Raw genomic sequence first — 18,549 nt, forward strand, 5'->3', positions numbered from 1 at the left:
GCACTGTAAGCTTTTTTTTTCAGTCCATCCTCTAAGCACCCACACCCCTGAAAGTATGCTGTTTATACATTCTTATACCCTGCTTTTACACCTAACAAGGTGTGAGTGCTTTACAAGCATTCAGCATAAATGTGACTTTAACACCTGCGTCTTATCCCATTAAGGGACAGGTTTCCATTGTATGGGACTTGAATGTTTCTTCCCGATATTTCTTAGGTGAAATATCATTGCTTCAATCTTTGAAGACATTCTGGAGTACTTTTCTGGGTTCCGTTTGTGGAAGTGGAAACCTGCTCACTTTGAATGCTTGCATCTTACAGGTGTTTATGTGCCACGAGGTGTGCTGTGCTTTTATGGTCTTCGCACAGGCGCCAAGAACCAGCATCCTCTTAGCAATATTTCCTCCTCTACAAGGCAGACGTAGCGGCACAAGTCTTCCCTTGACATAGCTTTACCTGCTGCTAAGTTATTGCCTTCCCCCTTACATAGAGCACTTGCTGGTATAGAGAAGATTCACCAGCACTCAGATACTCAGCCAGCACGATCCCAGGCCAGGGGTGGAGGTTGGGGGCTTTTTTCTGGCTCCCTGGACTCTGCCACTGACTCTGTGTGACGTTGAGCGAGGCACAGCCTCGCTCTGAGCCTCAGCATCCTCACCTTCAAAGGCTGCTGTGAGCCTACGAGCGGATAGATGCACAGCGTCTGGCGCATAGCAGAGGCCAAGGAAACGTTAAGCGTTGGTATTACGCGGCTTTGCAGGTGAGGAAACTGAGGCTCCAGAGAAGTGACTTGCCTAGGTCGCGCAGCTTGTAAAAGACCAGTTACGAGCCCCCTGGTCTTGAGAGTGGTCCCTTCCAGGGCACTGCTCCTGGATGGTTCTCAAAGTTCACAGGGGCGTAAGGGACCGGGGGCTGGACAGTGGCAGAATTAACTTTTCCCCAGGCTGTGCCCAAAGCTTCTGAGAAGCAGCTTGTAGCTGCATGGGGGTCAGGGAGGAAAGGAGGCATCTGGGAGATGCGGGGCTCTGCGTCTGCTTGATCTGGACCCCCTGGCCAGTACCCCACCCCAGTGCCGCAGGCGAAGCTAACAACCTCTGATGCCCCATTCAGAATAGAACAAATGACCAGGTCCCCTGGCCCTACGGCCTGGGAGGGGCTGGTGCCTGCTCTAGGACAACCAACTCATCCCACTTTTCCTGGAGCTGACCCAGTTTTAGCACTGGAAGTCCCGTATCCCAGGAGCCCGCTCAGTCCCAGGCAGGCCGGGATGGTCAGTCACTCTCTGTGTAGACTGTCAGCCCAGAGCTGGACTCTCACTGCGTCTTGCCTGCTGCAAGGTCCTGGCTGTTCCCCTCTCCACCCCGACAGGTGGGCGATTGGCCCGCTGCAAGTTCCTGTCAGAGCCGCCCTCGTGCCCCTCTGACTTGGCCATCAGCATCCTCCCCAGTTCTTGGAGAACCTTCCATATTTGGAGGTTTCCTATTTTATAGATAGAGAACTGGGACCTGGATGGGGGGAGGTCACCCCAGGGTCACACAGGTCCCTGACTCCTGGTCCGCTCGCTCTCCTTGACCGCTGCATCTTAGGGATCTTGCCGTCGGCTTCACACCTGTGCGTCTGGTGATGGGCTGTGGTTCAGGATGCGCTGGGATTCGGGGTGGACATCCAGGGCAGATCCTAGCAGAGAGACTGTCCCGCCCCCAAAGTGCTTGTGAACCCAGGTTAGAAGAGACTTACCTGGAATGCTTATGATCGGGGCGTGGCCTTCCTCTCCTGGGCAAGGCTTTCAGAGTTTCTCAGCCCCTGCCCCTGAGGGCTGGCTATTCCCCCACCTGCTGGGGAGGAGCGGGAAGTTCTGAGTGTCTCCGTTCCTCTTTGGGGACTTCAGTTTCCCTGTCTGTACAGACTGAGTGTTGGGCCCCTTCCAGCTGTAGCTTCCTAAAGTGATCAAGGTTCTATCATGTGAACAGCCCACTGGGACTCTGATTTTCAGTTTAAAACAACCTATGTGCAAGGCAGGATGTGAACCTCTCTCTGCACGTGTCCCGAGCCCCACCTGGTACAAAGCCACTGGCCAGACCCTGGGAGACAGCCCTTCCTCCTTGGCTTCCTTGAGAATCTGTGTGTTCTCGGGCCTCCCAGCCTTGGTTCATGCTCTGCGCTCTCCTTGGGCTGCTGCTTTCCCCCTGGGCTGCCCGCCCAGCCCACCCCTAGCCCACCCCTACTTATCACCTCAAGGGCCACTTCTCCTTGGAAGAGTGTCCTGACAACTCCCCCCCGACCCAGGGTGGGTTAGGAGCCCCTCCCTGGCTCACCCCGGGGTGACATGACCACACTGTGTCCTAACGGTCCGTTTACTTGTTTGCTTGCTGGCTTCCCCACCGTCCTCCTTTGCATCTGGTCACTCCCTCCCTTCCAGCACGGGTGCCCTCTCACCTCCGCACTCCATCCCCGTGGAGTAGTGCTGTGGCATTTCTCAGCTTGGGCCGCCCCCCTCCCCCACCAGCTACCCCTCCCCTGCAAGTTTCCATGTGGTTCTAGGTGTTTTCACGGTTACAGGAACCCCAGAGTGACCTCGGGCTCAGCAGGGCCCTTTCTCCTACTACCCACCCAAGCTTGATCAACGTCTCCAAAGCTGCAACAAACAAGGAGGTGTGGGCTGTCACGTGGCCTTGAGTAACCACACTTTTGCTTCCTTCTTTTACACACGGCCGTTGGGGGTTGGAGCGGTCTGAGACCACGGCAGAGGTGCCACAGCCGTGCTTGGCAGCACAGGCTAGGTCCTTGTCGCTAAAGCAGAGAAGCCGCTTCTCCTGGGCCCACGAGGCAGCCATCTCATGCTCTGCTGAGCAAGGTAAGTGCCAGCTTGCAAAAACCACAGGGAGTGGCTGGGTGGCAGGGTCTCCAGGGACCAGCGGGCCTGCCCGACAGCCAAGGGCAGGCTGGGGGCAGCCCCAGGCAGAGCCTGAGCTGCAGCCCCTGGAAAGGACACCCCAAAGCCCTGGGCACTCGGGATTGAGGTCTGCCTGGAGTTTGTAGCCTTATTCTGCTGTCTCTTCTGGATCCTGCTCCCCTCAACTTCCACCCTGCCTTTCCTGTCAGGTTTGCCAGCAGCTGCCAGCTTGGGGGCTACTCTGAATTCAAGAAACTGGAGAAATCAGGAGCATTTCCCTAAAAATCATCCTACTCCTTCTTTCATGGTTGGGAAACCAAAGCCCAGAGAGGTGAAGGGATTTGCTCAGGCTATGGATCCATAAAAATAGTGTTTCCAAACTGTGTTCTTCACATTCTTATAGGATTGAGAAAGTGACGCTTGTCCACAGCAAATTATTAAAATATTAGTATTAAGATACTACTGCTAGCAAAGGAGAAAATAATAATGATTAAAATACTCTTATTACTTTTGTATCTGGGGTGCTTTAGGGGCATAAAAGAGAATGGTGGGGGTCTGGGCAGGCTCTGGTCTCCTGGAATTCTTTTTTCCTCAGGAGGTGGCTCCCTGCCCCGGGCAGGCCACACCCTACGTGGTAGATGCCTCCCTCACTGGGCTTGGCTGGCAGACAGGGGAGATTGAAACTCAATGAAATGGGCTGGGATGCCAGCCTGAGCACTCCCTGGGAACCTAGGCCTTCAGAGGGGCTGGGGAATCATCTGAGAACCCTGCCCCCCTTTTTACAAATGAGAAAACCAAGGCCCAGAGGGGAGAAGCAGCAGCCCATGGCAGCATGGCTGGGAGATGGTCGAGCTTGGACTTGTGGTGGCCCCATCTGGCCGCAGGACCCTCCTGGAGCCCACAAAGACCCAAGGCCTCTGTCTCTCAGTGTCCTTTGCTGAGCTGGAGCAGGAAGACAGTGGGGGTAGCCTCTGGCTAGAAGGAAATACGATTGTTACCTGTTGTCCTTCTTGCTGCAGGACAGGCCGCTAAATCGAGAGACAAGGTGTTGGAGCAAGGAATAGCGACTTTATTGGGAAAGCCAGCAGACCGAGAAGATGGCCCACTAGTGTCCCAAAGAACCTTCTTACCTGAGTTAGAATCAGGCTTCTTGTATACTAAAAGGGGAGGGGGTGTGGCTGGTTGTTGCAAACTTCTTGGTGCTGGAATCCTTTGTTCTTGCAGCTGTCCACGTAGTTCTGGTCACAATGTTCCCGTAAACCTCCAACAAGACAATAGTTATTTTCTGTTCTGCAATAATCTCTATATGAATGGAAAAGTGTTATATCTTTAAAGGTCAAGCCCAGGAATATTTCAAGCTATAGGTGACATTCTTTTACAAAGGTGCAGAGCCAGCAGGACTAAGCCGAGGCAACACAGCACAAAGGTTAGAGCTAAAGGAATAGATCCAACATGGAGTCAGGCTTGTTCTTCCGTGTTACAGTTCCCTACTGTCAATGTCCATTCCACAGTCTTGCGGGATAAGGGGTGATGACCACTCTGGCTACTTTCTGCTGAACAGGGGCAAGGAGCGGGTGATGGTGGAATAGAATTTGTCAACTTGAAACTGGAAGTATTCCCAAATCCTAGGCCGGGTGTAAGCAGTTTGCATTATGAGGACGCCGCTCCCCCTTTTTATGGCCCTTTCACAACACTTAGACAAGCACTTAAACATATATATAAACTCCAGCACTTTGGATGAGGGCACCTAGGCTGCTCTGCCCTGAGCTGTCTTTGCATATTTCCCCTGTTGGCCACACAGATAGCTTTATTAAAGCATTTCCTTTCCAACAAGTACAAGTGAAATGGGAGAGTAACGTCATTGTTACTTATCTGGTAGGAGGCTGGTAGGATCTTAACAGCAACTTAAGATCTTCTGGTGGCTTGCAAGTCCAAGTCCGCAGACCTGTTGGCTACAGATTCTCCTGCCTGGGCAGACACCTGGAATGGCTTACCATCTAATATTTCCAAAGGGCTTAATTTAAGCTTGCTTCTGGGAGCTGCTCTAATCTGTCGCAGGGCAACTGGCAAGGCCTTATCCCAAGGTAAATAAGTAGTTTCCAATCAATATGATACCTGTTGGGTTATACTTGTAGACAGAAGCAAGCCCATCGTCACTTTGGTGTTAGGCAATCCAAATTGAGGAATAATTTGCCTTTCCTGGGGCACCATCAGCCCACACTTCTCATCTCACCTTTCTGTAGACCTCAGGGGGATCAAGTTCTGTCTTTTTTTCTTTTTCTAGGAGAGCCCTCTGTAGGTGTTAAAGCATGTTCTGGTGGGACTGTGATATCAAGCTGTCCTGGTGAAAAAGTCACTTGAGCATTTAGTTTACAGAGGCAGTCTTGGCCCAGGTGGGGCATAGGGCATTCAGGCATGTACCAGAAACTACGTTTTAATATCAGATTTCCTAATTGACACTCCAGTGGTTTGAAAATGGTCAGCTCTGTACTTCCCCTGATACCCACGTGACTGGGGTAGACTGGGATGTTCTCTGTGCCAACTTAGTGTTTAGCATGGAATATGTTGCCCGTGTCTACCAGAAAGTCAATCTGTTTGCTTCCCACTGTCAATTTTACCTGGGGCTCCTGTGGGGTTATTTGAATTGAGTGTCATAAATCCAGAGGAGCCCCTGGGCCTCTTCATTCATCATCTAAACATTCTTCCCTCTCTACCATCTGAGAGGCCCCACTCCTTTCCTTTTTTAGCCCTCCTTTTTAAAAAAATTTTTTTTTAAATTGAAGTATAGTTGATTTACAGTGTTGTGTTAGTTTCAGGTATACAACACAGTGATTCAGTTATACATATATTTATATCTATTCTTTTTCAGATTCTTTTCCCTTATATGTTATTACAAAATAGTGAGTGTACTTCCCTGTGCTATACAATAGGTTCTTGTTGTTTATCTATTTTATATATAGTAGTGTGAATATGTTAATCCCAAACTCTTAATTTATCTCTCCCCGACCCCGAACCCTTTCCCCTTTGGTAACCATAAATTTGTTTTCTATGTCTGTGGGTCTATTTCTGTTTTGTAAATAAGTTATTTTGTATCTTTTTTTGGAGACTCCACAAATAAATGATATCATATGATATTTATCTTTCTCTGGCTTACTTCACTTAGTATGATAATCTATAGTTCCATCCATGTTGCTGCAGATGGTATTATTTGGTTCTTTTTATGGCTGAGTAGTATTCCATTATATATATATATATACCACATCTTCTTTATCTATTCATCTGTTGTTGGACATTTACATTGCTTCCATGTCTTTAGCCCTCTTGTGCTTTAATTTCAGGCATTCTCTTTCTCAGTGTCCTTTCTCTTTACAATAAGTGCATTATTCTTTACCTAGTCCTGGCTTACCTTTCTCAGAGCCTCCTGTCTTCCAGGAATCCAATGCAGCAGTTAGAAAAGTACATTTCACCTTGTGCCTTCTTTTTCTGTTTGTGTTCTCTGCTCTTGAATACCTTAAAAGCAAAGTCTACCAACTGAGAAAGATTCATTCCAAATGCACCATCTAATTTTTGTAACTTTCTCCCGATATCTGGGGCACTTTGCCCGATAAAGTTCATGTTTACCTTTCTAGTATTTTTAGGGCCCTTGGGATTGGCATCAATATAATGTCTGTAGGTCTGATAAACCCTTTCCAAAAATTCAGAGTGGTCTTCATTTGGTTTGTGCCGAATTTCTTGAATATTTTCAAACTCTTGTTTTGGGACCCCTTTTTGAAGCCCCGCCAAGATGCACTTAGGGCAGTGCTCTAATAAGGGCATTGCTGCCTCACTGTGGATCCCAATTTGGTTCAACTGTGGGTGCTGCCAGGTGGGCTTTGGGTGTACCCTTTGGGTCCATTAGGTGGAGCTGGTACGCTTCTTCCCTGGCCTTATCAGTGACCATTCTCCTTTCATCTCCTGTAAGGATCATGTTGAGAAGAATGTGTATGTCTGTCCAGGAAGGGTGATGGGTGGCAAAAATGGAAGCATACAGTTCTGTCATTCGGAAAGGATTCTCCCTATAAGGAGGATTGTCCAATTAAACAAGTCCAAGGTTGACAAGGGACTGTGCATCCATAGAAACCCAGCCAGCTGGCCATTTTCATTTATGCACCCTACGGGATAATTGCCCTGCTCTGGGATGACTCCCAGTCCAAATTGGGTGCCCTGTTGGGTCTTAGATGGTGATACCAGACGAGGTCCCTGTGCCCAGGAAAATAATTGATCCCTATAAGGAGAGGGAGCCAGTCTGACCACTACCTGAACCCCAGGGTTGGGAATTGGGGCTGGAGCAAGAAGAATGGGAGGCAGTGGAAGAGGTGGATGTACTGACATAGTGGCTGGAGTGGCTGGGACCCAGCTCAGCCAGGGGAGCGTTTACGGTTTAGAGCAATGTATCCTCATTCTTTCCCCTTCCTTTTCTTCCCGTGTGACAGCTCTTGCCTTGGGTTTCTTTTCAAGCCTTTATACCGTAAGGCGACAACCGTCTGACTTTTTCTCATCCTGATGTAATAGCGCAAATGCTTGCATGTAGGGGATTTTATCATTCTTCCCTGCTTCTTCACAGAATAGCTCTAATTTCAGGATTGTATTGTAATTTAGAGAGCCATTCAAAGGCCACCATTCCTTAGATCCTAACAGGTACTGTGGCCACACGCTGTTACAATGAAATATCATCTTCCCCTTACTCATGGGTTCATAGCTGTAATCAGACCACTTATCCAACGTGCACCCCAGAGAACTTTCTTTAGGGATAGTTGAAACATTCCCCATCTTTTAAAGACAGAAATACAAGATGGAGTCAGCCTTGTTCTTCTCTGTTACAGGTGGCTGGTGTGTGTCTGTGTGTTGGTCCATCTGTCTACAGACAGACAGATATCCTCTGAAAATTGTCAGTTGTTAAACTAAAACCAGATGGAAGTCTCAGTGAATTCATTTGTGAAAGGACCTCACTTCCTCTGTGTCAGGCCAGCAAATTTGGGAATGACAGTTGAGAGTTGGGTTTTTTGAAGGGTGGGAGGGAAGGCAAAAAAAATCTTAGCTGTTCACTATGGTTTGTGTCCCTGTAAAGGGTCACAGAACATTCAACAGATATATCTGCAGTATTAAAATTTCATGGGGGCGGGTGGTAATTAGAAAAAGTAATGTCTGGAAAGACCCCTTGATAGGGCTGGGGTAATTGATTAGAAAAGGTTGGGAAGTGCAGGATGACAAATGTGAGGCCAGAATCCTGCAGATGGCACGTCCTGTGCAATTGTATGCCTGTTGCCCTGCCTCACTCCTGTGTCCACTCCTGCAACACGCCTTTAATGAGCCCCCAGGATGCCAGGCCTGTGGGGGCCAGGGATCCTGTGGAGGCTTGTGTTCTGGTGGGGGCAGCAGGGCAGCCACAGTGCCTGTGCTCCAGTGGGCCAATGTCACAGCGCTCGCCAAGCACCTGCCTATCTGCTAAGCCCTGGGCGTGTAGCATGAGTCATAAGATGTCTGTGGTTCCTGTCCTCTTAGAGTTTATGAGCTGATGAGAATGCATGTTTTGAAACTAAACAAACATTTTTTTAAAAAGGTTTAGACAACTGGACTAATGATGCCTGGGCAATCTGGGAGGGCTTCTTGGAGGAGGCAGCATTTGCTTCGGCTCCGGAGAATGGCCAGGTCATGTTCACAGGTGGTACAGAGCTGCGACTGTGAGATGGGTTCTGGAGCAAGACCAACCAGGTTTAAGTTCCTGCTTCTTCTCTTAATGGCCATGTGACTTTAAGCACCAAGTGGGCCTCAGTTTCCCCATCTTTCATGTGGGGTTAATACGAGGAGGTTGTGAGGCCCAAGTGAGCTAATAGTTCATGCATAGCTCTTAGAACAGTATCCAGCACATTGTCTACACTTGATACACAAACCAGAGGAGACCAGGGCTGTGTGTGGCACCCAGGACTTACTGTGGAGACAGGTTTCTGGGGCTTCTGGCCCCAGCTCTCTCTGACTGACAAGGTTAGAAGTGTGTCAAAGCTGTCCCAGGGTTGTAGATTTTTCAGGGATGTGGCCTTACATGCAGAATGACAATGTCAACACCTGGCCTTTATTGAGCACTTACTATGTGCTAAACTAGCTCAACCTGGATCAGCTCACTTCAACACATAACAACCCCACAAAGTGTAGGTGCTACTAGTATCTTGTGTTCCAAGTGAAGAACCTGTGGCTCAGAGAGGTGTGTTCAGTTGCCCAAGATCACACAGCTTACAAGCGACAGAGCTGGGACTGGATCTGGTTTGTTACTGGATTTGATCCTGAGCTGGGCCAGGTCCTGTCTGTTACCAAACCAAAACTGGGGTCTGCTCGCTTGTGTGCAGTAAAGCCAATCTACTGACACCATGTTGTGGTGAAGGAAAGTACAGCGTTTATTGCAGGGCACCAGACAAGGAGTCCAGGACAGCTAGTGCTCAAAAAGCCCAAACTCCCCAATGAGTTTTAGCAAAGCAGTTTTAAACGCCAGGTGAGGGACGGGAGTTCCAGGGACTGTGATCAGCTCGTGCACAATTCTCTGATTGGTTGATGGTGAGGTAACAGGGTGGCATCACAGGGGTTAACATTTATCAATCCTCATGCGATAGGTCTGGGGTCATCAAGTAGTTAATTTCTTCCATCTGGTGGGGGTTTTAGCATCTGTAAAACAGCTCAGGAAATGTGCATCAGATACTGTTATCTACGTACTTCAGAGAGGAGCTAAAGCAGATGATATGGGGGAGGGGTCTGTCCTGGGAAGGACCCACAGGGTCCTGCTGGGTTACATGTCCAGTGCAGCAGGACTCAGACCTGTGCCGCAATCTGGGGGGACACCTGGGCCTCCGCTGGATCCCCTCTCTCGAGGCTGCTCAACCCACACCCTGAGACGCTCAGTCTTTTGGATCCTGAGATTTCAAGCTCTTGAACGCTGGGACCCTTGGGATTCAGGATTCCAAATGGGAGGTCCCAAGCTTCTTGAGTCCTACAAGCACCTTTCTTGAGTGGTCCAGGGCAGCCATGTGGCGTGGTCTCCGGAGCTGGGGTGTGGCCCCTGGCAGCTCGCTCCTCCACACAGCCTGGGTGGGGCTCAGGGCAGAAGCACCCTGGTTTCGGGTGAAGACAGGAAACGGACAGTGTCTGACCTCCTCCGTTAAGCAAGTAACAAGAAAAATAGGATGTGGCATCTCCTTGTCCCTCTCTCTGAACCCTGCCCACCCGACTCCTGTGGTGACTGTTTTCCTGCCATCAGAGGAGAGAAGAGGTGAAAGGTGGGGCCTGAAGGAAGTGACTTCACTGCCCTGAGCCTTGCTTCCCTAATCTGTGTAACGGGAACCATAGCAGCCAGGGCTGGAGTGAAGATGAATGAGGCCCCCAGATGATGAGATAATGAAATGATCCATCCACAGTGGGGGTTTTATAATGCATCATAAATGGGTTTTAGCAAAGATTAAAGTTATTATCCTACCTGCCATACACAGCACTTACGCTCTGCTCCTCTCCTTGTTAACTGCGTGGCTCTTTGGAGCCACGGAGCCTCTCGGAGCCATGTGGGTTTCAGTCACATGGGCTGAAGCCTGCCCAGCCATGGCCTGGCTAGAGGCTGCTGTGTCCCTGGTCCCTTCCCCTTGAAGCCCACAGTATGGCAGGTACTAGGCACCTGGATTGCCTGAGACTGACTGGGCCGAGGGATTTTCAGTGCTAACACTGCGGATATCTGGGATGAGCTGGTCGCCTTAGACAGGCCCAGGCAGGGAGATGCTGGTTTTCCCAGTGCTCACAGTTGCATCCCAAACAGGCGGGGAGGTCTCTGCTCTCACACAGGTCTTTGCAGCTTCCCTAACTGCTTCCCTAATGTAGGGAGGTAGGGAGGTCACCATCTCTGTACTCTCCCTGAGTTGGAGGCCCCCCTCTCCTCTGCTCCTCTGTCCACAGCGCCCCCTGCTGGATGCCAGCACCAGGGGATCTTCCCTGCAGCATCTCATTCCATTCTCATCTTTGAGACAGTATCGCCCATTTTACAGATGAGGAAACTGAGGCTTGGACTTGGTGAAGCGATCTGCTCAGGTTACACAGCGGCTAACTGGTCTCTCCTCCACCCCAGGCTGCCTCTGTGTGCAGGGGACTGTGGGGTTGGGTGCAGGGGGAGAGCCCACATTGGGGAACACAACCTGGTCCCTTCCATAGTACCCTCCCAGCCTCCCTGACTCGCCCAGTTGCCTCCCCGACTCGCCCAGTTGCCTCCCCGGCCCAGGAACTGGTGGGTTGGGTCTTCTGTTTTTGTTTCTCCCTCTCTGCTTCCAGGAAGTGACTGAGGACTCTGCCTTCCAGGAACTGAGAACTGCCCAAGTGGGGGTAGTGGGTGTGAGTCTTCATAGTTATGAAATATGTCCTAGAGCTGGTGGCTGATTCCTAAAGTCCCCCACCCGCAGGAAAGTGGGGCCAAGGTTAGGCCATATTCTCTTCCCCCAAGAAGGAACTCGACCCCCTGTGCAAAACAGTCTGCCTCCCAAAGGTGAGTTCAGAGGCAAAGAGTGTTTGTGCATGTCTGTGTGTGTGTATAACACACTTATTAAGCACCTACTGTGAGCCTGGAACTTTTGAATCCCTCATCTCATTGCATTCGCCCAACAGCCCTGTGAGATGGGTAGTGTTTGTTGTTCCCATTTTACAGATAAAACTGAGGCTCAGAAAGGCAAAGATCTGAGTCAAGGTCATTCCTCTTGTAATGGACAGAGCTGGGACTTGAACATCATTTTGTTAGACCCCACAAACTGTGCCCTCAATCTTATGCCCTTCATAGCACGCAGTACAGAGGGGGCTGACCTTTCTGGGTGATATGGCCTTCAAGGTCCTCCTTATTCTTACTTTGCCCTCCATTCCCCAGCTGGGTCCCCAACAGCAGCCACAAACCCATCAAGCTAAGCTGTTTTCCAAGCCTTTCCTCCTTCTGCCCCTCCAACTAGATCAGGTCTCTCCACAAAGCCTTCCTGAGTCCTCGCTGGCTTCGAATCTGATCTCTGCCACTCGGCAGCTGTGTGGCTTTGGGCAAGTTGCTCTACCTCTCTGAGCCTCATCCCTCCTCAGTAAAGTGAGGACAACTGTGAGAGCCAGATGTGTCTGGTGCAAATATCATCAAGTTTGGTTTAAGAACTTATTTTAAGATAAAATCAGACTGGCATTTTAGAAACCATCACAATTCTAACTAACATGTGAGAGGTTGGATTGAGCCTAGAAGCTGAGGGATCCATGAGTGAGTTACAGTCACTCAAAGAATGATGAAAAATTGCTCTCTGCCCCAAATTACATGAAGTGCAAGGAAAGGTATTGAATAAATGGAAAAGAATTTGAAAAAGAATAGATATATAGGTATAGGTATATATGTATACCTGAATCACCTTGCTGTACACCTGAAACTAACACAACATTTAAATCAACTCTACTCCAGTTAAAAAAACAAACAAGGAAAGGTACTGGAAATTATCCAGGCTCTGCCCCAGACACCGTGCCTGGGACTGCATATTGCTGAAGGGTGCTATGTCTGGGAATCGAGTGACACATGAATCCTGCCCCAGAACACAGCTGTTGGTCACCACAGGAGCCTCAGCTGCAAGATTCTGAATCCCACAAACACCAGCCAGTGCCAGGGAGAGCGTAAGGGGAGAGAGGGAAATCCAGAAGGCACGAGCATTCACAAGGCCAAGTAGAAAGATCAATGAGATGTCCAAAGGGAAAGGCACTGCCCTTTCTGGCTACCTGTTCGGGAGGCTGAGGGGTGATACCAGGATGGACAGTGGCCCTCACTACTCACTCACAGGCAGATGAGATGACTGTCAACTCGCTGAGGACAGCCTCTTCAGAAATATTTGAGTTTATCTCCTGGCCCCAGTTAGAGCAGTTGATGGCTCTGGGCTCTTGAGGACCTATGGGATAGATTTACTGAAAGAACTGAAGTAGCTGCCCTTTTTGGGAGCTGGAGATGGGAGCAAAGTGCTAAGGGCTTTGCAGGTATCACTTCTTCTTAACCTCACGATAGTCTCCGGATAGGTGCTGTCATCGCCATCATGTAAGTGAGGACCCGGCCAAAGGGAACTGGGCCAAGCCAAGACACCAAGAAAGGATGAGAAAACTGAGAATCTGAGGGACAGGACAGGGCCGTGTGGGATGGGAGCCAAGATAAGGGAAAGTGGAGAGAGGAGTCAGGATCGGACTCTGAGAGGCCTCAAAGGGCCAAATGAACAGCTTTATCCTGCAGACCTGCAGCCACCAAACTCTTGCTCATGGACCCCATCAGTGGACGATATAGGAACATTGATCTATTTCTTAATTGTATACAAGTACCACTGCACTCATAATATATTATAAATGTATACAAAAATAGAAATTAAGAAGTGACGTAAAAGTTAATATAACTAGAAGATCTAATATTATCTTTCTGCACCCCAGTAGATTGTCTTGCCCACAAAGAAAAAGTTTTAATAAAAAAGAATAAGGAGGCAAATACATTTCTATGCACCATGTAGAGGGAGTTGAAGGGCTACCCCCCAGACGGATTCATTGATGTTGATAAGTAATAATAGCTGCTATTTGCTGAAGGTCTTCTGTGCACCAGGCATGTGCTGGATCACAAGGATGCCCCAGGCCAGATGTGCTCCCAGCTGTGGCCGTCGAGGGTGCTTGGCAGGTCCAGGCGTACAGCTCTCCTGACATCCCTCTGTCCGTATCCCCCTCCAGGTGCCATGTTTCTGAAACCTCTGCTGCTCCTGGCCCTGCTGGGCCCTGGCAGCAGCCTCCAGCTGTGGGGGACCTGGGAGAATGGAGCCAAGGAGGCCCCAGGCCCCCTGCTTGTCCGTGGCCGGAGAGAAGTGGATGAGGACGACTCCGACATATATGACTATGACATACAGACGGACCCTCCAGAAATGCTTAACTATAGAACCGAGGCCCCCAAGCTTCTGCCTGTGATGAGAACACTGGAGCAGAGAGAGTCTGCAGGGCCTTTAACACCTGAGCCAACCACTCTGGAGGTGGCCACAAGGGACCCTGCTGTCCTGGATGCAGGAGGGGCAGCCACTGGGAATCTGAGCGTGGAACTGGTCCAGCTTGTCACTCTGACCAAAGAACCAGTCACTGTCATCCCTCCCACCATGGAGGATCCATCCACAGAGTCAGCTGCAGTGGAGGCCCTGTCCACAGGGCCAGCAGGCAGAGTGGCACTGGCCACAGAACCTGCAGCCACAGAGGCTCTGTCCACAGAGACCCTGCCCACGGAGTCAGCAAGCACGACGGCACCAGCCACAGAACGCACAGCCATGGAGGCCCTGTCCACAGGGGCCATGTCCACAGAACCCACCGCCACTGCGGCCCTGTCCACAGAACCCACCGCCACTGCGGCCCTGTCCACAGAACTCACCGCCACTGAGGCCCTGTCCACAGAACCCACCGCCACTGAGGCCCTGTCCACAGAACCCACCGCCACTGCGGCCCTGTCCACAGAACCCACCGCCACTGAGGCCCTGTCCACAGAATCCACTGCCACAGAGGCCCTGTTCATGGAACCCACAGTCATAGAAGCCCCGTCCACGGAACTGGCCACCACAGCAGTTCTTTCCATGGAGCCCACTACCGCAGGGGCCCTGCCCACAGATCCAGCCACTGTGAAGACCCTGCCCACAAGACCTGCTACCGCAAGGGGCCTAACCACAGCCTTTCCTGTGCCCTCTGATCCTCCCAAGGGCACCATTGTGGCAGTTGGCAATTCATCTGATAACTTGATCTACAAATGGAAAAATGGTCAGAGTCTTTTCCCCCGGAGCTCCATGGCCCCAAGCCCCGCAGAGGGCCTGCTTGACCCCAGGTCGGTGAAGCAGTGTCTGCTGGCCATCCTCATCCTCGCCCTGGTGGCCACCATCTTCCTCGTGTGCACCGTGGTGCTGGCCATCCGCCTGTCCCGCAAGAACCACCTGTACCCCGTGCGCAATTACTCCGCCACCGAGATGGTCTGCATCTCGTCCCTGCTGCCTGAGGGGGGCGAGGGGCCAGCTGCCATGGCCAACGGGGGCCTGCCCAAGGCCAAGAGCCAGGGCCCGAAGGCGGGGTCTGGGGAGGACCGCGAGGGAGATGACCTCACCCTGCACAGCTTCCTGCCTTAGCTCCCGGCCCGGCTGCCTGAGCAGGACCAGTCCCCCAAGCGGCCTCCACAGCCTACCGGGCCACCGCCCATACCCAGGCTCTATGCCATGGGTCCGGGCTTCCTTGGAGACCCCTGGTGATGGGAATGTTTAGGGTCGGAACCCTGGCCACCCTACACGGGACTGAGAACAGCCAAGGTCCAGGCACCAAAGCAGGCCTGGCAAATGGAACCTCCAGTGGAGGCTGGAGAGGCCGCCTCCACCTCCCTGCCTCCCATGTGTTCTTTTTTTTTTTTTTTTTTCTTCTCCCATGTGTTCTTGGCCCCCTCTAATGCCTCCCACGGCTGCTGGAATCTCATCGCCATGTGCCCAGGAGGACTCAGGGTTCCCTGCCCACACCCCCACTGCCACTTTCTTCTGGTGGCCATGGTCACTGCACAGGAAGGGGGCATTTTGGGGGGGCAGTATGTCATTCTTGAGTTCATTTCCTGTCACTCCCCGTTTGGGGTATCTCTCCCAAGAGCCCAGGGTGAGGGCTGGGCATGTGAGGGCTGGGCAGGCTTGGAAAGCCCAAGGCTACAGGTTTCTTTGGGACTTTGTGGACCAATGAGCTTCCATCTGGTGACAGAGCGACCCCCGTCCCGTCCTCCCTCGCCTCCCCCTGTGGCCTTGTTTTAGGGTGGGCTCTGCCTTGTTCACCGAAGTCTCCCAGGGCCCAGCTCGGGGCCGGGAGAGCACAGACACTCAGTAAATGTTTGCTAAACAAGCGATGGCTGAACGAACGCTTCAAGGTACCAAGGTGCCTCCTTCAGGTGGGGAGTTGGTCCCTTGCTGTTCACGCCCAGCCCCAGGCCCCTCAGGAAGACCCCTGCACGGGCTGTTGTGGTTACTTCAGGGGGCATCTTGCTGTACCCTTGGGCAGTTGGGAGGCGGGGTTCAGGCTGTTGGAGGACAGAGGATGCTGGCCTCGGGAACCACTTTGTTCAGCACCTCCCGTGACTCAGTTCAAGCCTACAGAAGTTGGTTCCGCCCGCCAGATCTCAGCCAGATACCCCCCTAAACATCAATGCCATCCTCCCCAGAAGCCCACCCTGACCCCTCTGTTCCACATGGGGCCCATCTCCCATTAACACCCAGTGGCCCCTCCTCACATGGGGAGCCTGGCTACACCCTACAAGACCTTCCTGCAACTGACCACCTGTCATGTAGAGTTGGGGGCCAGTAAACTTTTTCTTAAAGGGCCAGACCATAAATATCTCAGGTTTGACAGGCTGCGTGGTCTCTGTTGCAACTTCTCGACTCTGTCATCATGGCATGAATGCAGCAATTGACTCTGTGTCATAAATGAATGGGTTTGGCTGAATTCTATTGAAACTTTGTTTACAAACAGGCAGCAGGCTGGGGTAGGCTCTGTAAGTTAGCTTGTCCCCGACTTAAGTGTAGAGTGACCAGATGTCCCGGTTTGTTTGAGACTGCCCTGATTTTAGCACGGAAAGTCCTATATCATGGGATATAAGACTTTCAGCTCCAGCAATCAGGACAGTGGGTGGCCCTATTTAAGCACTGAAACCCATGTGGACCCTGAGGGTCAGATCAGGAAGCCAAAGGCTTAAGAGAAGTGAAGAGCCTGGCTTACTTCCTGACAGTGGCTGAGCTGGGATTCAAACTCTTGATTTTTGCTTCCCAGCGCCTTTTAGTCAGTTTTGTACAGGGAGAAGGACAACACACACACACACGCGTGCGCGCGCGCACACGCACACACACGCACATTTCTACCTTCTAAAACATTCATCTCAGGGCACTTTTTCTCTTCTAGAAAAATACCTCCAGGGGCCTCTTTGGGAATGCAGGACCCCTCCCCTCCAGGGCATAACCTGCAGAGAGAGAGTTCAGAGAAAATGTTGAATCTGAGGGGTATTGGCTGCAGCTCGGAGAGACGGGTTGGGGGAACAGGAGAGACTGGGGAAAGGCAGGAGGAACACGAAAGGCAGCAGGGCTGTGGAGGACAGAATCAGGGATAAGCGGAGAATTGTCTGCTTCGACCCTCCCCCACCCCACCCCTGAACCTCTAGAACAAGTGTGATACACAGGAAGTTGTGTTCAAGGTGCTTTGGCAGGGGCGCTGGTGGAGAGGGTTATCTACCGTGGGCGAGAACAGCTGACCCTGCAGAAGGCCGGTTCCTACGGGAACAACAGGAGTTCGCTTCGCCTTTGGCAGTGATCAGAAAAGTCGGGGCGGGGAAGCTCCACATCACGGCGGTGGGGACCCAGAGGCCTGAAGGACTTGGGGCCACATTTGGGCAGTCCCTCTGGGGTCTTGCTTCCCCGTCCATATGGGCAGGGAGCAGGTCTCCGCGTTCCCCTGAGGCTCCCGGAGCTCCTCTGCTCCAGGACGTTGGTTCTCCATCTCCACTGGAAGAGGACCACCCCGCTGCCGCCCTCTCTTCAAGGTGCAGGATTTGTCAGCAGCAGGGATGGTGGGTGCTTGAAGCAGCCACCAGGGGGCGCCCGCCACCAGCTCCTGGAGCCAATGGCAGCCTGGAGCTCCCTTGGTCCAGTCTCTGAAGATGAAGAGGGATGGTTCAAACAGGACCCAGCTCCAAACCCAGTGGGGTGCTGGTATATATTTAACAACTGGCTCCTTGGGTGGATTGGTGTCCAAGGTATGATTTTCAGTGCTTGCCAGTTTCCTTTCTGTAAATGCTCCCATGGCTGATTTTGAGAACCAACCATTTATATGGTAGATGATACAAAAGGGTAAATAAATGCCAACAGGGTAGGTAATAGTAGGATGTAGTAAAGTCACGAGGAAGTGATGAGTTTTGAGTATTGAGGACCTTGGTTTTTAACATAATGTAATTTAACTGTGAAACAACTGACTCACAAAATTCTGAAAATTTGACAGCTGGCTCTCAGAAACTGGTTAGGCTGGCTCCTGCATCTCAGTGTGTCCTTCCCCTTGTCCAGACCTCCCCTTGCCCTTGAACATCACCCCCTGAATATCCCCATCCATCCACTGAGCATGAAAATCTGCCGCATCTCCATGGATCCCCTCAAACAGCCTAGGAAGGAGGAACTAGGATTCTCCCCATTTTACAGAAGAGGAAACTGAGGCTCAGAGAGGCGAAGTCACCTGTCCCAGGTCTTACATGAGGATCTGAGATTGGAACCCAGGCCTGAATTAGAAAGCCACTTTCTTTACTTTCTTTTTTTTTTTTTAAAGCCACTTTCTTACCACTAAGTTATGCTATCCTTGAGATCACAGCGGGGTTCTGGGGGAATCCCATGCCCCAAACTCCCACCCCTGCAGACCTGTCCTGGCATCTGGAAGTCCCCTGTCAGTCTCCCTTTGTGGTTCCTGGTAGCTGAGGGAAGGCATTGGGACTTGGGAGAGGGACAAAGCCAAACCCAGCTTGCAGAGAGCAAGGACACAGCAGAGCTGGAACCCAGGAGAGAGAGAGATGGCTGGGACAAGGAGCTGGAATTTACTGGGCAC

General features: G+C 51.4%; 1 protein-coding gene across 2 annotated transcripts; it reads left to right on the forward strand.

The window, feature by feature from the left end:
• Positions 1 to 1,970: 1,970 nt before the first annotated feature.
• SELPLG (selectin P ligand) lies at positions 1,971 to 16,320 on the forward strand. 2 transcript variants are annotated; one of them, XM_067015238.1, is made up of 3 exons: positions 1,971 to 2,853; positions 10,858 to 11,437; positions 13,657 to 16,320. In XM_067015238.1, exon 3 carries the CDS (start codon positions 13,662 to 13,664, stop codon positions 15,072 to 15,074), a length of 1,413 nt encoding a protein of 470 aa, XP_066871339.1. In that variant the 5' UTR covers positions 1,971 to 2,853; positions 10,858 to 11,437; positions 13,657 to 13,661; the 3' UTR covers positions 15,075 to 16,320. The 2 variants fall into 2 exon arrangements, with proteins under 2 accessions (XP_066871339.1, XP_058896295.1); XM_059040312.2 differs by lacking the exon at positions 10,858 to 11,437 and having other exon boundaries at positions 1,973 to 2,853.
• The last annotated feature ends 2,229 nt before the right edge of the window (positions 16,321 to 18,549 follow it).

Source organism: Kogia breviceps, chromosome 15 (genome assembly GCF_026419965.1).
Source record: "Kogia breviceps isolate mKogBre1 chromosome 15, mKogBre1 haplotype 1, whole genome shotgun sequence".
NCBI lineage: Eukaryota > Metazoa > Chordata > Mammalia > Artiodactyla > Physeteridae > Kogia > Kogia breviceps.